The following is a 26,454-nucleotide window of genomic DNA, read 5'->3' on the forward strand; positions in this document are numbered from 1 at the left end:
GCCATACTGACCATGCCTCAGGGTGTCAAGAGACCTGATAGGTACCCTAGGTCAAGCGGCATCTATCATCCAGGTACAGCACTTTGCCGGTCTAGTGCTTTTGCCACACCACTTCCAAGTGTCAAGTTTAGTTGATTGCCATCCTCCTGCCGTGCAGCCGTGTAAGAAATGTAGTGATGTGCCGCCCGTGTTAAACCCCCGAGCCACATGTAAACCCTCCAAGGATTATCTATCACGCAATGGTGCTAGTTAGCAAGGTAGCGGCTAATCGCAGGGCTGTTGGCTCAAATCAGATAGCTATGCTCTAACTAGGTAGATGGCCATCACTGCTCATTTCAGTTAGCAGGATCAACATCTTCCGGTACCTGTTTTCCCCGACAAACAGTCCATGGCTAACTCACTGACACAAGTGACAGGCGAGGCGCGCAGTCATAATCTGCTTTTGCGCCCGCTGTTCTGACCATGCATCGACGACTGCAACGACATCAACAAAAGGTCCTGACACAGGCAGCCTTCCCATTCGTCCTTGACATGCTTTATTTCTAGGACAAAATTTGATCATTGACTGGACCAGGATTTGTATCCAGTGCCATTCATTGTTCACTGTCAATTGATACAGTACAGCCGGACGTAAGCTTACAAACTATTTAAGCTTACTCTCAATCTTACACTACAGACGGTACTGGGAAGCCAAGCCGGGACCTAAGATGCTGTCGGGCTCCGGAGAATAATATTGATTAACTAGGCCCCTATTGAGATCAGCCAGATCGATACAGTTAGGGTCAGATCACAGTCCAAGGTAGTTATGCCCGTTAATTCCCATTAATCATCTCTTATCAGTGGAGTTCGTATACATACGAGGTGCGCCGGCATCTTGTTGTTTTGGGATATGGGTGATTGCCAGAAGGAATCTGTCTAGTCTGTATATGTGTACGGCACGGCCGACAAACGCGATTATGATACCTCGATGATCTCATGAGCCACTCCAGTTGCCTGTTTTGGTAGGTATATGATATTATGCGCATGCAAGAAACATACCCTTAAGGCTGTAGCCAACTTCTCGCCACGCCACGAACCCTGCTGCTCTCCTTTGCTGACGCCTGGAGGGAGTGTTCGGGGTCCAAAATGCGCAAAACTTCCTCCGTCGACACGCTCAGAGTCGTAGTTTGCGCGTTCCTGATCGCCAAGGATTATGCCGTGGAGCCGTAGTATACGCCATCACCATTGTTTATTAGTATGGACCGCCACTCTTAAGGCTGGGTGGGAGGTTTCTAACCAGTCTGGAGGTCTTGGAAGTCGGATTTCTACTGTGCCTGCGTGCGTCAAAGACAAGCTCTATGTCGCTGGCAGGGTCAATACCTCTTGGCTCTCAATTGAAATGGAAGAGCTTGAAGCCTGCGTCCTCTTCCCATCGCCGAAGCAGCAGGAAACGCAGCGTCTCCGCGAACGCAACAGAATTGCCAAGAGGGCATCGAGTATGTTACTACGATCTTAGTGCAACTACCTTCTCTTCTCGGTGCTCACAAGCCTTAGGAGCGCGCCAACGGCAGCGTGAGCAGCACAACGACACTACTGCGGACGTCGCAGTACAGCCAACGCCAACTGCAGAAGCAACTTCGCAGGACTTGGCGGTGCCATTGCACCCGCCACAACACCCTGGCTCTGCCTCTGGTTCTGGTTCTGGTTCTGGCTCTAGCTCTGACTCCGCCTGTGTACGGGCCGAAGCGTCGGAAGACCTTGGCGTCTGGGCACTAGACGGCCCCCTAGACGACCCTACCGCCCTGCCCTGGCCCTCTTCTCTAGATGAGGACTGGCCCGGTTTTAGTGGTTCCCTAGTGGACACGCTTAGCCCTCGTCAGCTCTCAGTCTCAGTCTCAGTCCCGGGAATATCCAATCCAGAGCCGCGAGCACCGCCTGCGTCTTCGAGTTCACTCACCTCCGACTCCAACGATTCCAACAGCAGACCATCTAGATTACTACACATCGCCGCTCGCAATGGAACAACCGGCATTCTGCTCTCGCTGATCAAGGCCGGCGCAGATGTGAACTCGCGCGACTCCTCCGGCACAACTCCCCTCCATATTGCTGTACGCTTTCGACGTGCAAGTGCTCTCGAGCTGCTAGTGAATCACGGAGCAAATATCAATGCCCGAGACTCGGCCAACATGACGGCCCTCGAAGTAGCTGTGAGGGCTCAAGACGAAGAGCTTGTCAACATTCTCCTCTCTGGTGGAGCTGAGCTTCATTGATTAATCGATTGGCTAGAACAATCACTATTTGAGACAGATAATTCTTTTTGGTATCCGGGCTGGCAGCATAACTAGATATGGGCGTATAGCAATAAACGAGCAATGCCTTTTTTGATCTTCATGGTATGCGACTTGTGCTCCTGAGCGTCTGATCTTCCTTCGCTGTTGAGGATCATCTTGTCTTTGCGGTGATGGAGCATGATTGGTCACGCCGTATCATAGACACAAATGCTCACAGGGACGAACAAGATTGTCCGCCTGTCAAGTTTGTGGGAGGTGTGGCTTAGGGGCCCCAAGCAGAGGACGCAGCACGCCGCTTCTACCATTCCGGCGTCCGCGGCAAGAGGTTACCTCCAGTTGCTCAGGTTTCTTGTGTGATGTTGAAAAGAAGCGATCGTAATGTCATGTAGTCGCATCTCGGTCATTGTTCACTCCTGATTTGTATCAGTAAAGTGTCTTGGTCTCCTGGATTGATAATGTACATTGATACAAGCGTCTAGCCACCCAAGACACGCGTCGCCAACTCGTCAAAGATTTCTTGCTTTATTTGCTTCACGAAGTATTCGTCTTTTCCATTCTCGACCCAAGACAATCTACGCTCCAGTGACTCAATGTCGTCTCGAATTTCTATTATTGCAACCTCCTCTGTATCCTTCTCGCTTCTTTGCGCGGTTTGCAGTGATGCGACCTCTGCCTCAAGATCCTCCTGCCTCTTCTTCAAACGCTCTACCTCTTCACGAAGCTGAGCGTTCTCAGCTCTCAGCTCTATGACCACCTGTGACTGGTCTGTAGACTGGGTAGTCTCAGCTTGCGACTCGTCAGGCTTTGGCTTCTGGTCTCGGAGCTTAGCATTCTCAGCTGTTAGCTCTCCAACCTTGTTGTGAAACAAGGACTCTAGCTTCTGTAGCTTATCCCAGACTTGGCTGATACTATCGGGTCCTTGAGGGCTGTCCTGTCGAGGTCGTTTGCGTTGGTATGAGGGAGCGCTCGGCGGTTGTGAGTGTGAGCTCGTCGCCTTCTCATATGATGGAGGTTTGGGTGCAGCGAGGTTTGTAGCTTTTGCTCCGCTGCCACTGAACATGCGCGAAATATCATACTCAGGGCCAGAAAAGGGTTCGAGATGACCTTTGGTTACTGTGTCGCTGATGGAATTGAGTTGGTCGAGGGATAATAGAGAATCTTGGATATATATTCGTAGAGCAATGACATGGGATAGCTCGTAGAGAGAGTCCAGAACCTTGCCAGACCGTGGTCGGGAGGCTGATACTGGCTCTTTGACGTAGCTGGGGACGAGCACGGCGATAGAATTGCTCAGTTCAAACTCGAGACATGTGGCAGAGTCAAACCGCTGATTTTTTATAGAATCCAAAGTATCAATGTTTGTGGAGAAGCGGAAACATGTGATGAATAAAGGGCTAATTCGCAAGAAAACCGCCGCACTACTCGGCTTGTCTTTAAATTTGACAGGAACAACTATCTCGAAATGAGCGCGATGTTTGTCGTGGGTCGAATCGGTGTGTATCGTAAATCGTATCGGGACATTGTCTGGATCTGGGGTGGCTAAGGAACGCGTCGCGCCCTCCCATTCCCACTCAACGACGGCCGGTGTCTGTTCAATATCTATACATGATGGAGTCGCCATAGTTCGTGCAGTGAATCACATACCGCGGGCTTTAGAGAATCTAAAGAGTCAGTATCACAAAAGTCGGTACTTACCTAGAAATCCCCAAACTCGACAACGCACACCAAAGAGAAGCCGGCTTCGCTGCCAGGCTACCTGTGACCTCCAGATGAAACTGCTAGGTCGCCCCAAACTCCAGATGAACTGCGAGATATGAGCAGGTCCCTTCTACAAGCCCCGGTTATTCCACGAAGCGAGGCAGAACGCGCTTGCTGGGTGGGTATAATCCGGAATTTTATAACGGCTGTAGCGCGATTCACGGGCTTCTCTCGGTGAGCATTGTTGAGAAAGGGTTCGGTCGGGTCGAGGCGAGGCGAGGCGAGGCGAAGGAAAGAATGAGGTTAAGGCTTCTGCACAAAGTGCGTGAGGACTAGAAGGGTTGAAAGAAAGAGAAGGGTTCGGGAGCGGAGTTAAATATGGCGACGGTTGAGAGAGAGAGATTGATTGATGATGGCAGCGAGCGTGAATTGTGGACTGTGAAACAGGAGGCTGGAGGGAGAGGCTCGGCTTCGGCAATACAGTTAGTCCGACAGCGTCAAGGCAGCCAGAGTGGGGCGGATCAATCAGCCTGCAGATGTTGAAAGTCGCTAGCTACCTTATTATGTGCAAGGATCGAATATATAATATACATATATACACTTATAAAGAGTTTCAAAAGTCTCCTCATCTAAATAAGTTGAGCCAATGCTGAAGCTCATAGCAGCTCTCTTTTGGGCACACCGTCACTCACAACACCAACTCAATATATCTCAGATGCTTACTACGCTTCCTCCCCGACCACCAGACTTTCTCTCTCTACCTCTCACAGAACACGACTTCTCAGCGTAACTGCATGACTCTATCCATGGCCATACTTGTCCCTCACAAAGGCCTCGTAAACCTCCGGGAATTCCTGAGCCAGCTGGAATGCGTGCTCGCGACTATGCGGAGTATGAAACACCATACACATAGTCCACAGCCAGTCACCCTCCTTGCCACCCAATCTCGTCGCAGGCTCTATGTACACATGGTGTCGTGCCACATGCTTCGTTAAATTGGGATGAGTCTTGGCCAGTTCCAATATAGGACTGTAACTGCTATCCACCGCCTGATGTGCAAGCTGATCCGCTGGATGATCGGGGAACAGGGGCTTGATACGCTCCAAGCTGACAGGCACGATGCAGTTGATGAGCCACGTGTGGTCGGTGACCTCTGGATGGAGAAATGGAGCTGAAAACGCTTCGTATCGAGTCCAATCACTAACGGCGCAGAGAACACCCAACATCCACAAGTCGATACCGCGCGCGATGACGCTAGAGGCTGAACTCATTGGCCCCGGCATCCTGGCATTGACTTCGTGGAGATATACCGGAGTGTCCTCGGAACTTCTGGGTTTTGCTATAGGCTCAAGGTCTGGGATCGTTGCACCTTTGGCAAAAGTGTATTCCATGGACGAGTTGCAAATTCTCGCCTCGCAGTGAAACACGCCAGTGTCGAAGCCCATTTTACGAATTGCCGAGACCACTTCGTCGGTGATGGCCCGTTGTTCGTTCTCAGGGAGCCTCGAGGGCACGGCCGCTTGCGACTCTGTGAAGAGCTTTCCTGTCGGATCCTCCGCAAGGTCTGCGGAGCAAGGAAAGTCGTCTACAATCTCAGTGTACAGAACCCGGTCCCGGAAGAGGACAACATTACAATCCACTTCAGGCCCGTCGATGTATGGCTCGACCACAACACTCAGATCGGGGAGCTCTTGGCTGACGATGAGAGATTTCTCGACTGCATCACGCAGTTGTGCAGCGTTGTTCGCGCGGTAGACTCCCCAGCTGCTTAATCCAGCGACTGGTTTGCATACAACAGGGAAGTTGACGGATTTAATAGACTGTAGTCTCGATTCCAGCTCTTTGAGGCTCTGCACCGTGAAGAAGTCTTTCTCGTCGGGGTCGAGCATCTGGCGCGTGCGATACTTGTTTGTTGAAACCGAGAAAGCCTCTGGTTCTGGTGTATAGAGTCCCAGATCTCTCGCTGCCATGGCCGTTGACACCATGAATGGATCCCACGGCCCCCAGAGGCCGTCTATTGAATCTGGGTATGCCTTGATTGCATCAGCGATTCTTCTCCAGAAGCCATCGTCTGTAGTCAAATCCATACTGATGTAGCCATCTATCAGATACTCATGCGGTGGCTTGTCATCCTTGGACCATGCGCCGGAACTCATGACTACCACTTCGATACCCAGCGCCTGCGCTTTGGCCCATGCCGCTCTCTTGGCCGCTATGCGACTCCATATCAGGAAGCAGATGCGCCGCTTGCGGATGGGCTCTGGCGAGATGAAAGGAAAGGAAAGCCTTCGGGTGAGTTCAAACTCGAGTTTGTCGATAGCCTCATTGCATAGTTCCAGAGGGGATAGGATAGCACCGATCGATACGTCTAAAGCCTTGAATACGCCATCAATGGTACTGGTGGAGTTCGAAGGAGCTGCTATCTCCTGAAGTGGCGAGAGAAGTGTCTTGGTCGAAGAAACAAGGGCACAGTCTGCCACACGAAACGCCCAAGGGTCGGCATGCCCTGCGAAGCCACTCACTCTAGGAACCTGGAAGACGCACAGGGCTTCTTGCGCGATGCATTCCTGGAGAAGCGCAGCGATGGCTGAATCTTGATTCTTTCTGAGCTGAGAAGCCTCCGACTGAGAATCATTGTGTGAGATCCACACCCCGGGACCGAGGGTGGTTTCTAGTGGTTCTGAGTTGCGAACTTTGGGCGCAATGTACAAATTGTGGAATTGCTGAGCCTCGTTTCCATTCTGCTGTACATATCGCCACTCACACTCGAGTGAGACTGACAGAAACCTGTTAGCACGGATGTTTGTGCTCTGATCACATAAACTGACCTTGGTTATCTGGCAAGTTCAGCCAGATGTAGAGCCGTGTTTGTTCGGCCATTGCTGAAATCGTACGTAAGTGAGAAGTGTGTGCTTGGATATCAAGACTCAAATAGTTGTTCCCGGGGACCTTATGTTTGAATTCCCACCTGCGCCGCAAGCACACATCACGTTTCACTGCACAATAAGTTGCTAGGTAATGGTACCTTAGAGGCTCTGTCCGTGCGGGGCATTCTGACGCTGCATGGTCATGCTGCACGTTGACTTGTGCACAACCAACAACAGCACAAACATCACTAGTCAAGAAGGCTTCCGGGGATAGTCAGCCCCTGACCGACCTGACGTTGCGTTGATGGTTGTTTCTTTACGAATAACCATTCCGTGAGCATTCTGGCGACGAAAGCCTAAATTCGTCACCGCAAGGCACGTTATACAGGAGTCAATGCGGCAATCGTGCTATCCAGTAGTCCGTAGCAGTAGGTTTAAGGACTTATAGTTTTGCCAAGTATGTATACTTGCAGCAGGGCGAGGCACTTTTAGTTCTCTAGTATATTGTTGTTCAAAAGAATACGGCTATTTGACATGCCTTCTGCTTTCGTACTTCCTAATTTTGTGACCACAATTGGAATGAATGATTTTCGTATAATACAAAACAGATCAGTTAAGTTCTGAGTGGCACTGCGTCAAATGCTTGTTGGAAATCGGCAATGAGATCGTCCACCTTTTCAATGCCAAGTGACAATCGGAAGAGGTCCTCATATACACCCATTGCCTCATTCTGCTCAACCGAACATCCCTTGTGCGTCGTTGACCAATGATGCCCTACCGTAGTCTTTGCATCTCCAACATTAGGCGTATTCGAGATAATCTCAAACGAATCAACAACATCAAATGCCATGTCCACTGTCCCTTTGAACCCAAAAGTCATAACAGTTCCAAATCCCTTCAGGTACTTCAAGGCGAGCTGGTGATACGGGTGGTCTTCAAAACCCAAGTACTTAACCCAAGCGATGCGCGGGTGGTTTCGCAGCCAAGACGATATGAACAGAGCGTTGCGGTGCTGACGCTCACAGCGGAGCGAAAGGGTTTCGACGCCGATGAAGAGCTGCTGGGCGGCCTGCGCACCGAGACAAGCTCCTGTATCGCGCATGAACTCCCATCGTAGAAAGCTCATGTATGCTTCGTTGCCGAACTGGTCGTAGAGACTGGTATCGGTGCCCTCACGGCCTCGCTTTGCGTGAAGATGAGGATAGCGAGCTGCACTGGACTGCCACTCGGAAACACCTGTCTCTATGACAACTCCCCCTAATGTCGTTCCATGACCCCCGATCCATTTAGTAGCTGAGTGGATGATAATGTCGACACCAAATCTGGCTGGCTGGCAGAAGAAGCCAGCAGCTGAAAATGTAGCATCCACGATCAGAGGAATCTTTGCACGTCGGGTAATGGCTGAAAGACCCTCCAAGTCTGCTACTGCGAACTTGGGGTTACTGATGGTCTCAGTGAAGACGAATTTAGTCCTCTCATCAATCGCCGATTTAACCTTTTCTAGGTCATTTGTATCCATGATGCGACATTCTAGACCCATGGCAGGGAGGATGACTTCGAATTGATGATACGTTCCACCATGAACAGAACCGCTCACAACAGCATTATCGCCAACAGTCACCAAGGACTGCGCGACTGTCAAGATTGCAGCAGCACCGCTTGCGAAGCTAAGAGCGTCTTTTCCGAGCTCCAGGGCCGCCATGCGCTTTTCGAAACCGACATTACTAGGCTTCACGTCCGTCAGCCACCATTTTACTAGAGTGGATGACCTGGAATTACTCACGTTGGAAAGTCGGCTGTACATGTAGAATTGGCTCCTTGGACCATCTGCAAAGCTGTAGGCATCCTCGATGCTCTTTGATGACTTGAAGCGGAATGATGCCGAGTTGTAGATTGGCAGGGAGCATTGTCCATGGGCGGTCTCGTTCTCAAGACCAGAATGGACTTGAAGAGTATCGAAATGCCAATTGCGTGTATTCTTGGACACTGCTTTGGAAACAGCTGCCCCGTTGGAATTGTGTTCGCCATTCCTGGTGCTGTGGCTGCTTGTATGCGCTCTTGCAGCCTCATCTAAGGTACTCGAGGGGCTCATGTTGATATTTTTACCGATGTTGGTTTGGCCGAAATCCGCAGTTACATAAACGCAGACAGGCAACTTGCAGCAGTATCAGAGCCATAAATCCACCAGTTTATTCATAGGTTCTAACTATGCAGGATGAGACGTTGATGTGGCGAATGACTCTGCAGATTCGGATGTGCATCTGGTATTATGGTGTGTACGATGGCAAGCTTCCTGAAAGCGACCTGCGGCGGGTCAAAAGACCTTGCAGGGTCCCCGGAGGATATGACTGTGCAGCTATACTGTTCCTAAATGGGCGAATAACTGATAATTGAAAATCAGCTCCCCTGGAATTACGATGTTGAAGACATCAGCGAAAGAGGACTGAACGGCCATTTCGTCGCAATCTACAGACCGACTGCAAACGCTTCCTTGTAAAATCTTCGTCACATTCTATCCATCATTCTGCCTCAATCTTATTCTTACCTCCGAAACAATGACGACTGACTCAATAACCCCGGGTCGAGACCTGGAAGCCGAAGGTCAAGTCTGTGTAAAGACCATGGTGGAAAACATTAAGGCAGCAAAATCCTTGTGCCCCTTGGACACGCCCGAAAAGGCCGATCAGGTCGTCCCATTCTGGGACAAGTTTTACAAAGTCATAGGTTTCACGACCCTCGACATTGAGTTGGAAACGGCGGTTCTCGCTCATCCAGACATCTTAGGCCTCATGCCAGACATTAGATATGTCATGGGAGAGTGTGAGGGCGCCTTGGAAGTGACGTGGGCGGACAGAGTTGCAGCTGCGCAAGACGCAACTGATGGTATGAATCTGAGCACAGATTGTGCATCTTTCGCTGACTGGCGTGTCCCATCTAGCTTGGCAGATCTTTAACACTACCCCGATTCATGAATTCTATGAATATGTGCTCAAAGCAGAGTGGTCGGGCCTCCTATCCATCATGGACAAGGCTCCCGAGTCCATAGCCATTCTAGGATCTGGTGCAATGCCAGAGACAGCTGTTTGGGTAACCAACTGGGCCAAGAAACAAGCCAAAACTGTGCGAATCCACAGTCTGGAGCTTCTTCCCGATCGTCTAGAGAAGAGCATCAAGGTCCTTGACAGACTCTGCGAAGACACGCAACACTGCACATTCGAGGCGGGCGATATAAAGGAGGCTCCTCAGGACCTCCGCCAGCATGATGTTGTCTACTTCAACGCAGCAGTTGGATCAACGACGCTGGAGAAGGAGAATATTCTGCTTAGCGTGGTGTCTCGTATGCGGCCCGGGGCATTTGTGCTGACCCGAAGCACCCATTCTATCAAAACCATGGCATATCCTGTAAGTCGTGTCACACAAGTTGAACGGAGCGAGAAGCTGCTTACCGTTAATACAGCCAGCCAAGATCCAAACTCAGCGGCTAGTGAAGAGGTTGCGGCCAGTCCTCACATGCCAGCTAAATGGCGAGCCTGGGAAGAACGCGAACGCGAGTTTTATCATTTCCAGGGTAGTTTAGTATGAGTTGTTCTCACATTTTTGATGCCTGTATGGAGTGTTACCTTTGCTTGAGCCTCAGTTGAATGTAGATTGATAACAGCATTGGTGTACTCAGTCATGTCGGTTCCCATACTAGCCCGTCAATTAATGTGAGGACCAGTCAGTACCAGCGTTGGCCAATGTATCACCCAACATACTGAAGAGCGGCAAGCAGGGAATGGCAGGACCTAATTCCAATATGTATCAGGCAGTTCTTAAAGTACGGCGTGCGCTATCCAAATGGAAGAAACTCCAAAGGTATGCAAGACGGCACGTGACATCCACGACGTTTCCCATAACACCGCGGCTTGATGATGACCTGTCATACGTATCCGGGCTGTAATCAACTTCACCCTTGACACACCCACAAAAGTCATCGCTGTTGGCTGTGATGTCACTTCAATTGCACCCATGCTTGTCTTATCTCCCATCTCTGTCACCGCCCTAGTCAAAGCATGAGTCGCTATGCACTCTCCTCCAGCAGCACGTCTTTCTCATTCTCTCTTTTCCTACATCCTCATGAGTTTCATAAGTAAAAATGCACCAACATCGCGAAAATGGGCACGAAAGCCACGCCAATGAAAGGACAGCCCTCCTCTCACCACAGTCCGAAACACCCAACGGCGAGTCCAGGCCAGTTGCCAACTTGAATACGCACCGCACTCGCTGCTCATGGCCGTGGATCTACGTCGTGCTCCTCTGCATCGTCCTCGCCGTCGTTTCAGACGTTGGCGAATCTCTCTACTCTGCGCCAAGAGTGCGGCTCTTTGAGTCCGTTGCCTGTACCCGCCACTATCTGCGGCACGATCCATCGTTAGTGGATCGTGATGGGTCCGTCCCAGAGCGCCTCTGTAAGATCGACCCGGTGCAGGACAAGGTTGCTTCGGTCGTGGGCTGGCAGTACTTTTTCGATGCTATTCCCGCAATTCTGCTTCCAATCCCTTATGGTTATGTGGCAGACTTGCGTGGACGTAAATGGATCCTGGTATTAGCCTTGGCTGGGTATACTTTGTCTTGGGCGTCGACGCTATTCTTTGTAAGTATTGCCAAACCTCTATTCACGTTCTAGTAGTATTAACCATGTTTTCAAAGGTCGGGGTACTGCATTTACCTTTGAACGCAGTCTGGCTATCATCACTCTTCTTCATTATCGGCGGCGGCCCAACGACGGGCACAACCTTACTCACCACTGTGGTTGCTGATGTAGTGCCGGCAGAGGTCAGGAGTACCGTATTCTTTTATCGCTTTTGTACCGACCTCGTCGCAGATCTCATTGTCCCTCCAATCGCCTCGATGTTGATGAACAAGAACACATGGATCCCTCTCCTGCTGGCAGTGGCCTTCCAAGGACTTAGTGTCATATTAGCACTTGGGTTGCCGGAAACGCTGCCAGTGGTTGACTCCAAGAGGGCCGGCGAGGACACCAATGGCATATCTTCCGACTACACAATCAGCGAACAAGCAGAGATACCATCCAAGAATGGTAGCGCATGGGGAGGCTGGCTTACTCGAAACAAAGACTCGTTCGATTTTGTCATAAAAGACAGAGCCCTATCCGCCCTTGTCTTCACTTTCCTCATCTCCAAGGTCGGGCGTCAAGCTGCTAATATGCTCTTCCAATATGTATCGAAGCGATATGGATGGACTTTAGCCCAGGTGAGTTCATACTTTCTGGATCCCTTGGTATGGATGCCTTTCTAACACATTTCGTCACCTACTAGGCAGGGTTTCTCATCTCACTACGGGCAGGTGTAAACATTGCGCTGTTCACGGTCATACTCCCTCTCATTGCTACGTACGCACTCGCAAGCTGGAGTGCAACCTCTCGAGACCTTTGGATCGGCAAAGCAAGTATCATCCTATTGATTCTAGGCAGTTTGATCATATTCTTGTCAGAGACCTCAGTAGGCATGATAATTGGTAAGCCAAAAATTGCAAAGGCATTCCATGTCTAGAAAACTAAGTATCTTTTTAGGACTCGTCATATCCACCTTGGGCTCGGGCTTTGCGCCAACCATGCGCAGTCTAGCAACCAGCCTTGTAGAGTCTCGGCACCCCAACGCGACAAGCGACATCGGGCGGCTCTATGCGCTCATCTCCGTCGCAGAAGGAATAGGAAGCTTGGTGGCAGGTCCCGGGATGGCTTTGGCCTTCCGCATGGGCATGAGTTGGGGCCAAGCCTGGCTCGGACTGCCCTTTGGGTTTGCTGCTTTTCTCTTCGCTTTGGTCTCGACAATTGTATTCACCGTTAAGATTTAGATTATAGGGCCCTCGAAACGACTGGATCGGAATAGATGTATGGCAATATTGTTATTTGAACTTGGAAACTATACAGACAATATCCTTTTATCGCACCGGTCACAATATGCACCACCGTCAACGCAAACACAATGCCCTCCCCAATCAATTTGACTACGGTACCAGGTTTGATCTATCACAAGTGGAAATTTAACTCTATGGATGCTTATATGTCAGGATCGGAGCCGAAGAATGATCGCAACAATTCATTGAGCTGTTCACCCTCGATAAGAAACGCATCATGCCCATCATCGCTCTGGAGCGTTGCGAAAGTTGCATTCTTTAAGCCCTGGGACAGAAACACTTGCTCAGAGAGTGGGTAGAGGCCATCTGTAGGGACCCCGACAACCAGTGTGCGCTGTCGGATCTGACCGAGGACTTTGAGTAGAGCCTCGTCGTCTGAAAGACCTGGGTACCGACTACGGGCGATGTCATGGGAGTCGATCTTGTCCAAGATGTGGAGATAGCAGTTGGCGTCGAAGCGAGCATTGAACTTTTCTCCTTGGTAACGCAGGTAGCTTTGCGCCAAAAATATCCCCGACTTATCGTAGTGCCCGTTATCTCGCGCCGCGCAGTGCACATCGACCGCGAATGGCACACGGGTACCGTTGACTTTCGAGAGCATTTTGTTGGGCGCGGTATAAGTCTCCAGCCTGCGTCTTCCGAATCGCTTTTCGAAAGATGAGTGCGTCCGGTACGATATCATGGCTGCCATGCGCGCAGCCGCGAGGCCATCTCGAGGAGGATCGTCACCGTAGCGCCCGCTACGGAACTTGGAGTCAGACTTTATGGTTGCCCTCTGGTTCTCACACCACGCTATCGCCCAAGGACTTTGCCTGGCTGCGGTCGCAACGAGAACCACAGATCGTACGAAATGCCTGCCAAGCAATGCCCACTCCAGCGCCATCATACCCCCCATGCTGCCTCCTATAACGCAATATATCGACCGCACCCCGAGCAATTCAACGACGATTCTCTGGATTCTATTTGGTAGCGAGTCAGCTTTTGTCTGCGCCTAGAGTCGTGAGTATACTCACCGGACATCATCACGAATAGTTGTTTTCGGGAACGAGTGCCCATAATAAGATGCACTGCCTGGTCTAACAGATAGCGGGCTCGATGAACCATAGGGACTTCCCAAGGAATTGCAGCAGATCAGGCAGAACCTGTTGGGATCGAGGACTGGGCTCTCGGGACATGATAAAAGTGGTGACCACCAGTCCGCAACATCAGCACTGCCGGAAAGGGCGTGACAGATAACAATAGCATTGGCTTTCTGAGCGTTGAGCCGACCCTTAACAGTGAAGGCCACCGTCACGTTGGCCAGGACCTCTCCTGACTCAAGCGTGAACCTATCGATTGTTGTGTAGAGCTGCGTTGGCAGCTGGTCTTGCATCGCATGTTGACCGCCTTGACGTCGAATCAGTATGTACATCTAATTAGAGAGCTACAGAGACGTACTGTTTGACGTGATTGGTGAGGGCAATAGTTCGTCCACTGTCATTGTACCAGTTGTATACGACTGTTTCAGATCGCTGAATGTTTCGGGCAACGCAACTGCTTTGATCCACCAACTTCAATGCATGAATAGAGCTCAATGACAAAGTACATTTGAAGCACATGCCTGGAGTACTCGCTGGCACGGGGTTCGAACTCTTCTACCAGATCATTTCGATTGAAACGCATGTATGGATGTGTATGATGGCAAAGACTCAGGGTAGGTTGTGAGGCCAAGACGGCTCGGTCCGTTATCAGTGACTGTGCATTAGCGCGATGACCTTGCATTGACGGGGATGTTGACCCTGCAGGAGGAGCCCGGTATGCGGCGACGTCAAGCCTCGAGCTCTCACGAGAGAAGAGGTGTCGATCATCAACCAACAGCTATTCCGGAGCATGAGCTCCGAATCGGTACGAGCACACAACCAACAATGGAACTTATGAGCGGTGTCTTGTTGGGGAGATGGGCACGTGAAATACGTGGTCGCAAACATACGTGACGTGATGATGGCATTGTGCCGTGCCATATAGGTAAAGCGCCAAAGTCAGTCTCAATTTGAGGTCTTGCGGATATTGTTGCTGTCGCCCATTCTTCCATCCACTGCGACCACTCCCTGTGGACGTGATATCTACAGGCCTTGTGCGTATCAGTCTGACAGATGCGCTCTCGGTGGCTGAGGCCATTCGGCCAACACCATGTCCCTCACATTCCTGAGAAGAGGGAGGTGACTGCGGAACAAGATGCAAGTATCTTGAGCAAACTTTGGTTTGCTTGGCTTAGTCCGCTCATGACCGTGAGGCTATACCCGCCTATCTATCTACACTGTGCTTACTATGCTTCTACGTGCTGACCGTGAGAATTGATGATGTAGATCGGATATCGGCGTCACCTGGAACGCAATGACATCTGGACAGTGTCAGACGCAAGGCTGATGGACACACTCCAGCCCAGTCTTGACGCCGCCTTTAGAAAATGGGTATTGGCTCGCAATCGCCTGCCTCTCCTATGGGCGCTCTACGAAGTCTTCAAGTTTGACTTCTGGCTCGGCGCCGTCAGTCAGTTCGTCGTGTCGACTCTACAGGTGATGACGCCTTTCACGCTGCGATTCCTCATTGAGTGGGTTCAGCATGCCTACCCCGACGGACACGACACACGAGGTTCCAAGCCAGTAGCAGTTGGCGTAGGATATGTCATCGGTATTGCAATCTTGCAGATGCTTCAGACTTTTGCCTCGAGTCAGTTTTACTATCGGGGCATGTTACTCGGTGGACAGACACGCAGCGTTTTGATAGCCATGGCGTTCAATAAGTCACTGAAACTGTCCAATAGAGCCAAAGCTGGAGGTCAAACAGGGAGTGAGGGTTCGGGCCCGGGTCCATACGGTGATGTTCCCTGCCGTGTAGATGAGAAAGGCTGGTCCAACGGACGTGTGATGAGCCTGGTCTCCAATGACACCGCCCGCATCGAGCAGGCGTTAGCAGCTTTCCACCTTTCATGGCTGTCACTTTATCAACTCATATTAACAGTGGCGCTCTTGGTTTACAACCTGGGCTGGACAGCTCTGCCAGGAGCAGCCACTCTCATCTTTGGTCTCGCCGCAGTGACATACGCGACGAGACCGCTGGTGGCAAGCCGGAATCGCATCAACATAGTCACTGACCAGCGCGTCACACTTACTCAGGAGATCCTCCAGAGTATCCGGTTCGTAAAGTACTTTGGTTGGGAAGGATTCTTCCAGAGCCGACTTGGAACTATCAGAGCGTCTGAAACTCGAGCCTTACGCATCATGCACCTGATCAGGTGCGCCGTAGGAACCCTGGCTCAGTTTCTACCTGTCCTTGCCATCATGATCACATTCATTGTCTACGCGGTTGTGAATGGCAGTCTTGATCCAGCGGTTGTCTTCTCATCCTTAGCGATGCTGTACCTACTGCGCGTTCCGACCAACTGGTTGCCCGTATCCTTGAGCCTTGCTGCGGACGCAGTCCAATCGATCAAGAGGATTGAGGGCTTTTTGCTTGCCGAGGAAGTACAAGCGTATACAGTTCCGGAAGTTACTCTTGCTCCAGCTGTCAAACTCAGCAATGCGTCTTTCACGTGGGAGAGCCCACCATCTAACGAGGAGGGTGAATCACCAAAGGATAGAGAGAACAAGAATCGCCTGTCGAGGGCTTTGAGAAGACAACGAGCGGGGCACGAAAAGAAGGGGACCGAAACTTCGGATACAGAAGTCCGCCCAGTCCAGGATAGTGACGAGCCGTTCTCGCTGAACGATATCTCCTTGGAATGCCAGAGAGGCGAGCTGGTCGGCATCATCGGAAGCGTTGGATCCGGAAAGACGTCTCTTCTTAGTGCTCTTGCGGGAGATATGAGGCAGACCGGGGGCACTCTACAGTTTGCAGCTGACAGGGCGTACTGCCCACAGTATGCTTGGATCCAAAACGCCAGCGTGCGAGACAACATCACCTTCGGGAAGCCTTTCAACCAGAAGCTCTATTCCGATGTGATACATGCCTGCGCTTTATTGCCGGACTTTGAACTCCTTCCACACGGCGATATGACTGAAATTGGTGAACGAGGTGTAACCCTTTCAGGGGGCCAAAAGCAACGCATCAACATCGCCCGCGCGATATACTCTGACGCTGGCATCGTGATACTCGACGATCCTCTTTCAGCTGTTGATGCGCACGTAGGTACGCATATCTTTAACGAGGCCATCTGCGGTTTGCTCAAGGGCAAATGTCGGTTCTTAGCAACACACCACCTGCATCTACTGTCCCGGCTCGACAGGATCATCTGGATGGTCGACGGACATATGGAATCGATAGGTACCTATGACGAAATGATGAAGTCTCACCCTGCCTTCGCCAGCCTGGTTGCCGTTGGAGGACATCAACAAAAGGAGGCCGATAGCACTGAAAGCAAGAAGGGTGAACCCGTCGGCCCCGACAACACAACGACGAAAGCCGAGGTTTTGATGCAGGAAGAGGCCAAGATTGTTGATAGTGTCCCCTTTTCTGTATATATTTCGTGGCTGAAGGCTTCCGGCTCACTGTGGAATGGCCTTGCAATGGTGGTAGGACAGCTTCTTTTCCGAGCCTCAAGCATTTTGGGGGGCTTATGGCTTTCGTGGTGGGTGGATAACAAGTACGGCCTCACCCGCGGTCAGAATGTAGGAGAAATTCTTCCTTTCATGTCAAACTTGAGCAGGTTCACTGACAATTACAAACCAGATCGGTATATACGCCGGCCTGAGTCTCGCTCAATGCGTACTAGTGTTTTCGTCTTCTCTCATCACCTGCTTGGTATGTATCAAATCGAGTCAGGTCATGTCGAACAATGCGCTTTGGCAGACTCTTAGGGCCCCCATGTCGTTCTTCGACACGACCCCCCTTGGCCGTATCATATATCGCTTCACAAGAGACATTGATGCGTTGGACAACAACCTTGTCGTTGCTGTGCAGCAACTGCTAATCAATGTAGCAGCGCTGTTGGGCTCCTATGTTCTCATCGTTGCCTACTTCTACTATGTAAGTTATCTCTCACTACTTACTTGCCATAGAATCAAGCTGACAAATAGTAGTTTGCCATCGCTCTAGTGTTCGGCGCGACGGCACTTTGGTGGTGCATCTCCTACTACAGGAGTAGTGCACGAGAGTTGAGGCGACACCAACTGATACTCGACGGTGTGGTCTTTGCTCGTCTCAATGAAGCTCTTATTGGAGCCGCCTGCATTCGTGCCTATGATCGGGAGCTCCAGTTCGTCAAATTGGTCCATGAAGCTATCGATGACATGGACAGTGCCAACTTTCTGACATTCGCCAGCCACAATTGGCTGTCCGTTCGGCTTGACAACATCGGCATCTTGTTGAACCTGGTCACTGGTATTCTTGTGGTCACCAACGCACTACCTGTAGCTCTCAGTATCTCGGGTCTGTTGCTGACTTACAGTATGTCCATGGTTGGCATGATGCAGGTCGTGGTGAAGTATCTGATCGAGGTCAATAACTCCATGTCGAATACAGAACGTCTGTTCCAGTACACAAACTCTCTGCACCAGGAAGCCCCCCTCGACGGCGCCAGCGTGCATCCTTCTTGGCCCGAGCACGGAGCCATAGAATACGAGACTGTGCAGATGCGCTACCGCCCTGGTCTTCCGCTGGTGGTCGATAACTTCTGCCTGAAAATTGCTGGGGGTGAGAGACTCGGGATCGTTGGTCGCACCGGTGCTGGTAAAAGCACCATTCTATCAACCCTCTTCAGACTGACAGAGATTTCTGGCGGGAGGATTACCATCGATGGTATCGATATAGGCCAGATTGGTCTTCACCGGCTCCGAAGCGCTTTGGCTATTATTCCACAAGATCCCACTCTCTTCCAGGGCACTATCCGCTCGAATTTAGACCCTTTCAACAACCACACAGATACTGAACTATGGCATGCTCTCCGCGAGGCACATCTTCTCCCAGACAGCGAAAAGTCATTCGCCATACCCGAGGGAGACATCCAGACAAGCAGTGTCGTGGAGAGGGGGGATCCAGACAATACTAACTCTGGAAAGCCTCGAGAGACGCGTGTGACACTTGACACGGCCGTGGAAACCGAAGGCCTCAACTTCTCTCTTGGACAACGGCAGCTGATTGCGCTTGCTCGAGCGCTGCTTCGGAACACGCGTATTGTGCTGGTGGACGAAGGGACGAGTAGTGTTGATCCTGAGACGGATGCACTCGTACAAGAGACGCTAGCGACTGGTTTGGAAGGGAAGACATTGATTGCTATTGCGCATCGTCTTCGTACCGTGATCCAGTATGATCGAGTGTGCGTCATGGATAAGGGAAAGATTGTTGAGCTGGGGCCACCGTTGGAGTTATGGGAGCAAGGGGACATTTTCAGGGCCTTGTGTGATAGCAATGGCATTACGCGAGAGATGTTCACGAGTGTCTAGTTAGCACTGATGACATGTAAAAGATATTAGCACGATGGATATAGAGCAGCATATATCTCGACATCATCCTGTATCTTAGAGGTGGCGTCGACTTGTTGTCCGAAGGGATTATCAGCCGACCTCTTTATAATACTTCTTTCGGTCAACCTGGAACGAGCCTCAGTTATTATACGAAAAGGTTCTGGGGAATATGACAGGATCGTATTGAACAGATCTACTGCCCAAATTCATGAGTCAAGCTGCCTTTGTTTCTCCGGAGATCACTCGGGTTCCTGGTGTGCACCTGGATAAGCACTGTCCGCCAAGGCGATGTCGTGTGAGCACCCTTCACAATAGATCTCGATTTGTAGGCAAAACTCATTTTTTTTTCAAGGTCAACGATTCCTTCGTCTCCATCAAAATGGGTCAAAGGCGGCTTGTGCTTGCTCAGTTCCCACATTTCAATCGTCGCGATGAAATCATCGAGTGAAGGATATGATTTCATATGAATGACATCACTGTTACCTCTTCACCACTACAAATAAGAGACCTCTAGGGACAAATATTTGTCTGCATTGCAAACTTCACTACGATCTCATCATAACAAATTTCACAAACTCGTCTTTCCCAAACTCGTCTTCAACTTCGTCATAAACAAATTCACTTCAAAATGTCCAACTACGAGCAGATCGCCAAGGAGGCCGAGATGGACCTCAACACCTACCAAGCCAAGACCGGCAATGCTCGTCCTCAGGACGTTGAGGGCGCTGGTGTTAACCCCCATGCTGAGAACAAGTTTGAGAGCGCTCAGGTTGAGTTTGGCGATGAGCTGAGCACAAACGCTGGCTACAACAAGCGCATTCCCCCCAGCGAGGGTGGCATCGTCGACGACAAGGGCCGGTAAGCATCACCCACCTAAAACATCACTTTCAATTTCTAACTTCCCCAGACAAGCCCGTGGTCAGCACTACGAGGGTGAGGGCGGTCCTCTCGACAAGCTCTCCAGGGCCAACGACGAGCGCGGCGGCTATAACGACAACGATGTTGTCGGCGCCAACGTCAAGAAGACCTCCGGCCTCGGATCCGCTGACGATCTCGCCTCAAAGGGTCAGGAAGCCCAGCGCGCCAACGTAGGCCGCAACCCTCCCGGTCCCGGTGGCTCTCAGTTCAAGGGCGAGGACTACTACCAGCCCGAGAGTGTTCCTGACAGCATCTCTGCTGAGGGTAACATTGCTCCCGAGAGTGTGATTGAGGCTAGCCGAGAAGCTGAGCGACCTTGAGCGGCACGAAAAATGGAAAGGAAAGGATTGAATGGTACGGATGGGTTAATAGCGGGCGCTTGTATGATATGATATGTTCATAATTTGAACCGCCATGATTTACGACCACAATATTTGTGCTGCTATCGCATCCTGATCGTTGTATAAATTGAGGTGAAGCTTCGGTGAATAAAATAGCCCCCACTGTGGCTCCCGCTAATCATTTAAAGCATGATCAACGTCATGAGGCCTTGGCCTTATCTCGTGACCAGCCGCTAAATATGAAACTTCGACGACTTCCTATCAGCAACACTGCAATTATAACCTCAACCTTTCTTCGCAAGACGTGATGTCGTGTGTGTTCTCAAGGCTGATACAAGAGTGCTGATCGTCGCCGCCATGTCCGGTATCTCACCGTCTGCCTCTGGATTGCTCCCTATGCCAGGCGCGCCTTCGTCATCTTGGGCTGCATACAAAGCCAGAGCTGCAGCTATCATGGGCCATCATGATACGAAGGTAATTGTAGCCTTTTGGCTTTTTGGTATGACTTCACCTCAAATATCCTCGGCTTATAACTAACAGTCGCGTCAGGTCTCATCAATAATGTCCTCTACGTGATCATCCTCTCCGCCGCCCAGGACCTCGTCGGTTCCATCCCCAAAGGCGTCGTCCTCCTCGCCGATGTCGTTCCTTCGTTCCTCACCAAGTTGATCGCACCGTACTTCATCCATCGAATACCATATCGCATGCGAGTCCTTATCTTCATAGCTCTGTCCGTGGTTGGCATGCTCATGGTAGCCCTGACACCACACACGCAGTCCGTCGCTATCAAGCTCGTCGGTGTAGTCCTCGCGAGTATAAGCGCTGGTGGAGGTGAATTGAGCTTCCTTGGCTTGACGCACTTCTACGGCCCAATGAGTCTTGCGGGCTGGGGATCTGGGACTGGTGCTGCAGGCTTGGTCGGCGCAGGCCTCTACGTGATGTTTACGGACTGGTGGGGATTGAGCGTGCGGAGCAGTTTGCTAATCTCGGCGTGTTTCCCTGCGATTATGTTCATCAGCTTTTTTGTGATATTGCCGCTTGGGCCTCTGAGGGAGGGCTCGACTCGGAAAGACTACGATGCGATCCCGGATCTGGAGGATGAGGACGTGAACCACATGGATCAAGGAACTGCTTCGTCGGCGCTCTTGGCTCCTGGGCCGTCCGTCGCGTCGACTGCGTACTCTGCGCATAGCACGCAAGACACACTCACGATGCGAGACAGGTTGAAGAAAGTGAAGGTGTTGTTTGTCCCATATATGCTCCCGTTACTACTGGTATACGTGGCCGAGTACACGATCAACCAAGGGGTTGCTCCAACATTGCTATTCCCCCTGGACGAGTCGCCATTCGATGAGTTTCGAGATTTCTACCCCATGTACGGGTTCCTATACCAACTCGGCGTCTTCATCTCCCGATCATCTACGCCATTTGTACGTATCCACCATTTATACCTCCCCTCGATGTTGCAAGTAGCGAACCTTGTTCTTCTCACATTCCACGCCGTATACTTCTTCCTTCCATCGGTCTACATTGTCTTTATCATAATATTCTGGGAAGGTTTGCTAGGGGGAGGTGTCTACGTCAACTGCTTCGCTGAGATTATGGAGAACGTGCCGCCTGAGGATAGAGAATTTAGTCTTGGAGCAACGACTGTCAGCGACAGTGGTGGAATCTCTATCGCCGGACTTGTTAGTATCGTGATGGAGACGAAGCTTTGCAATTATCAAGTGGCGCATGGAAGGGATTGGTGCCGTCGTATTTCTGCGCAAGGTCATTGATTGTTGGGTTCGTCAGGCGTTTTTGAGCGTTGCGTAGAGCGAGTTGTAGATATCGGTCGGCATTTGGTATAGAAATTCCATTACATTCATTACGTGTCTCGCGACGTCTATCGCCCCGTTGACGTGAGCTCGACACGTAATCTGAAGAAACATGCACAATAAGCGAATACATTTTTCTTCATCCATGTCATGGTCACTGATCTCAATGTCGATAAGCGATATCCCACCCAGCACCGAGTGAGGAGACAGAGTTCTCAAAAGACTCTGTTCTCGAACGATTCAGGGGCTTCAAGATAAGTTTTTATACTAAAAGGGCTCCCCCAGTAATACTGTCACTGTCAGCTTACAGCAGCGACAGGCTGCAGCCTACAGAAAGTGGACAAGCGACGGGGAGCCATGACCAATAAATCGGAAACAGTCCCGGGACGTCCCTTGTAAGGCGACGTTAAATTGCGAAATATGGGCAAATTAAAAATCTGGATCTTTTGTCGCGACAGGGCGGGGCATTTTTCTCTGTCTAGCGGTCACGGGCGATAGACTTGTTGAAGAAGGTTATATTTTAAATAAGAAAAGGTTACGTTTCGTAAAAAGGTTATAAAACTCACCAATGATAAGCGTCTGCATGAGTTACATGAGATCTGATTGGAATCAATGCATCGGGCGGGCTAGGAGCTTCCATGTTTAGATCGTGGGCCGGCAGATGGGCTGACGGGAAGACCGGCGCGAGAGTGACACCGGAGAATAGGATAGGGCATTATCAAGAATATCACGCGATGTCTGTCTGCTACGTTGCTCGTTGCTCTTTTATACGAAGTCGAGGTGCAGAGATACGACCTCGCCAAGAGAAGGATAAGCACATCAACGGATAACGGCCTAGTGCTGACCGGCTTGGCAAGTTTCATCCTTGTGACGACGTTGATCAAAATAATGCTGTACATGCAGTACAGTACATGCTACGTGGGAGTTAATGGCTGAAGAGTTCCCTGAGCCAAAGACAGGCTCATGAAGGAGGATGAGACCAAACATGGTCGTTCAAATGCTGTTAATTCCCGTCGGAAATCGTTCCAGGTCGGGGCTGAGGAGGAGGGCCGAGTCGGTGGAGTCTGGAGATCAAGTAAAGTCCAATGGATGTTATCAGTGACAGGTTGTTTGTCCAGGTTCAAGCTCAGGTTCGTTCTGCCAGCCGTGCGTTTGTTTGTATGGACCATCAAGTCGATATACAATACCTCGTTTATCTACAAAACTCAACAGCTGTAGAAAGTGCTCACGATATTCCAAGACATGCATATTCAAGGGACTGTCTTGTCTTGACCCTCTGTCTCAGCCCTTCAGCAGGGAGATCAAGCCTAAATACCTCCCAGCACCGCCAAACATCGATAATCTTTGCAAGGGAGTATAACCTCATTCCTCTCAACGGTAAGGATTCTCCGCTGAACAAACCATGGCCTCGGACATTGTCCTTGAAGGAATTCAATGCGAGGGGCGATTTTTTTGGCCTCTATTCAAAATTACAAGCCAAGCCAAATTTCCGCCTAGCGAGACGTTGCAGATAAGCTATTGTTTGATTGGTTAGATCACGACATGGATAACCATGCAAGCGGCTCTCCGGAGGGGGAATGCCATTCAATGGGTTGATCGAGATGCATTCTGCAGGGGGGAAAGAATATGGGAGTTGTTGAATATTGTTGGTTCTTTCGCTGTGTTGCATCTTTCTTCACAGTGGTTGGCAGTTTTGATGGTGCTGATCCATCAGCAGTGAGATGCAAGCCTTATAAACTCAATTCTCCAACCTTGCTTGGTAGTTTAACTCACTGGCTTGTTACATTGGAGAGGATAACGTGATGACGCACTCGAGCAGAGAATAAAGAAAGGGGTGACTCTCTACCAGATCTAAGCTTTTACCTCACTAACATCCATAGGAACAGAGCCTATTGGTTGACTATACTGTTAAAGGGGCTGGCATGAATTGAACAAGATGACTTTCTCCAACCTTGACAGTAACAGACAAGAGAAAAAAAGGAGACAATTTTCGAGTCCAAGCCCCCTGATTCACTTGGCATTGGATTGGCTCCCGCAAAAAGTGAGTTGAGTCTTTTGAGGTGTCCCGCCACTTGGACTCAGCCCCTCCCAAAAACACGTTTAAAGCCGCCATGATCCATCCATTAGCGCAAACACACGCTAATTGTGAGCCCCTGTAACCTGCAACCTACGCCCGGGCCTTCATCTTCCCGCCTCCATAACTCGCTTCCCTCACCCTCACCCTCAACCTCTCCAGCTCCTCCTCCTTCTCATCCATCGCCCCCCATCCACCCCTGTCCGCTTTTTATTTAATTTAATCCCACCTAAAGGCCATTCTCTCTCTCTGGTCCCCCCCTGCTCATTTTCTGGCCTTATCAAAAACCAGGTTCCTCTTTTTTACTCAGCTTCTCTCTTTCCCTTCCTCTCCTCGCCTTCTTCCTTCTTCACCGTTCGTCTTTCTTTCTTCTTCAACCTCCCGTAATTCTTTTATTTTACGTCGCGTGCGCTGAGAGGTTCGAGATTCTGGTTCTGGGTTCTGCTTTCTTGTGTCCTTGTCGGCACCTTTCACTCACTCAACTCTTTGTCCCTGAACCTACGTCGTTTTGACTTTATACTTCGGACCCGTTGAGATTCACGCGTTGAAAGCGTTGAAGCTTGCCCACAATGTTTGGACAAGTGCGTACAAACCGGTCGACGGTCCTTATGGCCGGCACCGTTATTTTCCTGGTCGCTTTTGTTAGCCTGGCCTACAACCATCTCGACAAGTGGGAGCCGCCCGCTGACGTGTAAGTTCACTTGCGTAATCTAATCTCCGCGAAGACCGAAAAACTGACGAATTCGCTATAGCGCTACCGACACCGAGACATCCATCATTGGTGATACCCACGATGAGCCTCACCACGACGAGCCCAAGAAGACTGAGCCCGAGCAACCCGAACAGCACGGCGCCATGTCGAAACCTGACCACCCTTCCAACGCCTCCACCGAGCTCGGCGACTACTACTTCAACTACATCATGAAGGCCCGTATCAGCCCTGCCGACAAGAAGTACGCTCCCTACGGCGCTTTCCCCATGGAGCTCCCCGCCGAGCCCAAGTGGACTGAGATGATTGGCGAGGACCTGTGCATTATCGATCTTGACAACCGACCTTTCGACGAGCCCGGCCAGATCTTCTCCCCTGGTCTGATGAGCTGGGACCGCGCTGACGAGACCCACGGTCTGTCCCTCGGTGTCCTGAACCACTGGCTCTATGGTGCGTACAATCCTACTCGAGTCACCTTTCTGTGTCACTAACCCCTCAATAGCCAAGAACCACGGTTACAAGTACTACTACGTTGACATCACCGATCCCTTTGAGGATCGCCGCAACTCGTGGAAGAAGCCCCCGATTCTGTCCAAGATCCTCAAGAAGCACAAGGCCTGCATCTTCCTTGACTCCGATGCCGTCTTCCACCACCTCGACCTGCCCTTTGAGTGGCTCATGAACTACTGGCAGCTCCACCCCGATACCAACTCTCTCGCCCTTGCCTACGATCCTCACCACAAGAACAACATGGACAAGTTCGACAAGGTCTACCTCAACACCGGCTTCATCGTTCTCCAGAACAACGAGAAGACCTTTGAAATCCTCAAGGAGTGGGAGGACTGCCCCAACGAGGGTGGCAAGCACCCCGACTGTGTCGAGTTCCGAAAGAACCGCCCCGGAAAGCCCACCGACCAGGGTGGCTTCGGTACCTACATCCGCTACGATTACCCCAAGGACATCAAGGATCTTCCCTGCACTGAGGCCAACGGTTTCCCCGAGAGTCGATCTGGCTGCGACGGAAAGTTCATCAAGCATCTCTGGACCGGCAAGAAGGACCACATCAAGGTGGTCATCGGCCAGCAGGTCCCCGGTGCGCTGCTGGAGATGTTCCACAAACAATTCATGGACGAGAAGCCAAAGTTCTTCATCTCCGAGCGAGACCTGATGGCCCAGAAGGATTAAATAAGTAATGAAAATGCTTTAATGAGACCGAGTACTAGAAAAGGCGGACATGATACGGACGGCTTTTGAAATCATTCTTTTTTTTTTAATAATTTTACTGTAAAACTTATACCATCCAGGAGAGAGGTGTAGGCAATACCTCTTCTCCTCCCTCTGAAATTGGGGTTACTTGAAATGGTGTTTATGGGAGTGTTAAGGGTTTTTAAACAAATGGCC

General features: G+C 50.7%; 11 protein-coding genes; 7 read left to right on the top strand and 4 right to left on the bottom strand.

Moving 5' to 3' along the window:
- Positions 1-1,378: 1,378 nt before the first annotated feature.
- Positions 1,379-2,249, top strand: FFUJ_07024 (uncharacterized protein; the record flags this gene model as incomplete). XM_023577231.1 has 2 exons in its annotated part: positions 1,379-1,475; positions 1,534-2,249. The coding sequence occupies 2 exons, from the start codon at positions 1,379-1,381 to the stop codon at positions 2,247-2,249; spliced, it is 813 nt and encodes a 270-aa protein (XP_023430333.1).
- Positions 2,250-2,745: 496 nt separating this feature from the next.
- On the bottom strand, positions 2,746-3,891 carry FFUJ_07025 (uncharacterized protein; the record flags this gene model as incomplete). Its single annotated transcript, XM_023577232.1, has 1 exon — positions 2,746-3,891. One exon carries the CDS (start codon positions 3,889-3,891, stop codon positions 2,746-2,748), a length of 1,146 nt encoding a protein of 381 aa, XP_023430334.1.
- An 877-nt stretch (positions 3,892-4,768) lies between these two features.
- Positions 4,769-6,848, bottom strand: FFUJ_07026 (uncharacterized protein; the record flags this gene model as incomplete). XM_023577233.1 has 2 exons in its annotated part: positions 4,769-6,744; positions 6,797-6,848. The coding sequence occupies 2 exons, from the start codon at positions 6,846-6,848 to the stop codon at positions 4,769-4,771; spliced, it is 2,028 nt and encodes a 675-aa protein (XP_023430335.1).
- Positions 6,849-7,448: 600 nt separating this feature from the next.
- Positions 7,449-8,927, bottom strand: FFUJ_07027 (probable O-acetylhomoserine (thiol)-lyase; the record flags this gene model as incomplete). XM_023577234.1 has 2 exons in its annotated part: positions 7,449-8,564; positions 8,619-8,927. The coding sequence occupies 2 exons, from the start codon at positions 8,925-8,927 to the stop codon at positions 7,449-7,451; spliced, it is 1,425 nt and encodes a 474-aa protein (XP_023430336.1).
- Positions 8,928-9,390: 463 nt separating this feature from the next.
- Positions 9,391-10,417, top strand: FFUJ_07028 (uncharacterized protein; the record flags this gene model as incomplete). XM_023577235.1 has 2 exons in its annotated part: positions 9,391-9,718; positions 9,774-10,417. 2 exons carry the CDS (start codon positions 9,391-9,393, stop codon positions 10,415-10,417), a joined length of 972 nt encoding a protein of 323 aa, XP_023430337.1.
- A 553-nt stretch (positions 10,418-10,970) lies between these two features.
- Positions 10,971-12,691, top strand: FFUJ_07029 (uncharacterized protein; the record flags this gene model as incomplete). XM_023577236.1 has 4 exons in its annotated part: positions 10,971-11,468; positions 11,525-12,088; positions 12,154-12,352; positions 12,408-12,691. The coding sequence occupies 4 exons, from the start codon at positions 10,971-10,973 to the stop codon at positions 12,689-12,691; spliced, it is 1,545 nt and encodes a 514-aa protein (XP_023430338.1).
- Positions 12,692-12,896: 205 nt separating this feature from the next.
- On the bottom strand, positions 12,897-14,234 carry FFUJ_07030 (probable homoserine O-acetyltransferase; the record flags this gene model as incomplete). XM_023577237.1 has 3 exons in its annotated part: positions 12,897-13,713; positions 13,768-14,140; positions 14,192-14,234. 3 exons carry the CDS (start codon positions 14,232-14,234, stop codon positions 12,897-12,899), a joined length of 1,233 nt encoding a protein of 410 aa, XP_023430339.1.
- A 734-nt stretch (positions 14,235-14,968) lies between these two features.
- FFUJ_07031 (related to ATP-binding cassette transporter protein YOR1) lies at positions 14,969-19,173 on the top strand (the record flags this gene model as incomplete). XM_023577238.1 has 5 exons in its annotated part: positions 14,969-14,974; positions 15,100-17,400; positions 17,462-17,533; positions 17,555-17,758; positions 17,812-19,173. 5 exons carry the CDS (start codon positions 14,969-14,971, stop codon positions 19,171-19,173), a joined length of 3,945 nt encoding a protein of 1,314 aa, XP_023431493.1.
- A 649-nt stretch (positions 19,174-19,822) lies between these two features.
- Positions 19,823-20,432, top strand: FFUJ_07032 (uncharacterized protein; the record flags this gene model as incomplete). XM_023577239.1 has 2 exons in its annotated part: positions 19,823-20,052; positions 20,102-20,432. The coding sequence occupies 2 exons, from the start codon at positions 19,823-19,825 to the stop codon at positions 20,430-20,432; spliced, it is 561 nt and encodes a 186-aa protein (XP_023430340.1).
- A 378-nt stretch (positions 20,433-20,810) lies between these two features.
- Positions 20,811-22,231, top strand: FFUJ_07033 (probable protein BTN1; the record flags this gene model as incomplete). XM_023577241.1 has 2 exons in its annotated part: positions 20,811-20,952; positions 21,003-22,231. The coding sequence occupies 2 exons, from the start codon at positions 20,811-20,813 to the stop codon at positions 22,229-22,231; spliced, it is 1,371 nt and encodes a 456-aa protein (XP_023430341.1).
- A 2,682-nt stretch (positions 22,232-24,913) lies between these two features.
- On the top strand, positions 24,914-26,238 carry FFUJ_07034 (uncharacterized protein; the record flags this gene model as incomplete). XM_023577242.1 has 3 exons in its annotated part: positions 24,914-25,035; positions 25,097-25,503; positions 25,556-26,238. 3 exons carry the CDS (start codon positions 24,914-24,916, stop codon positions 26,236-26,238), a joined length of 1,212 nt encoding a protein of 403 aa, XP_023430342.1.
- Between the last annotated feature and the right edge of the window lie 216 nt (positions 26,239-26,454).

Source organism: Fusarium fujikuroi, chromosome FFUJ_chr05 (genome assembly GCF_900079805.1).
Source record: "Fusarium fujikuroi IMI 58289 draft genome, chromosome FFUJ_chr05".
NCBI lineage: Eukaryota > Fungi > Ascomycota > Sordariomycetes > Hypocreales > Nectriaceae > Fusarium > Fusarium fujikuroi.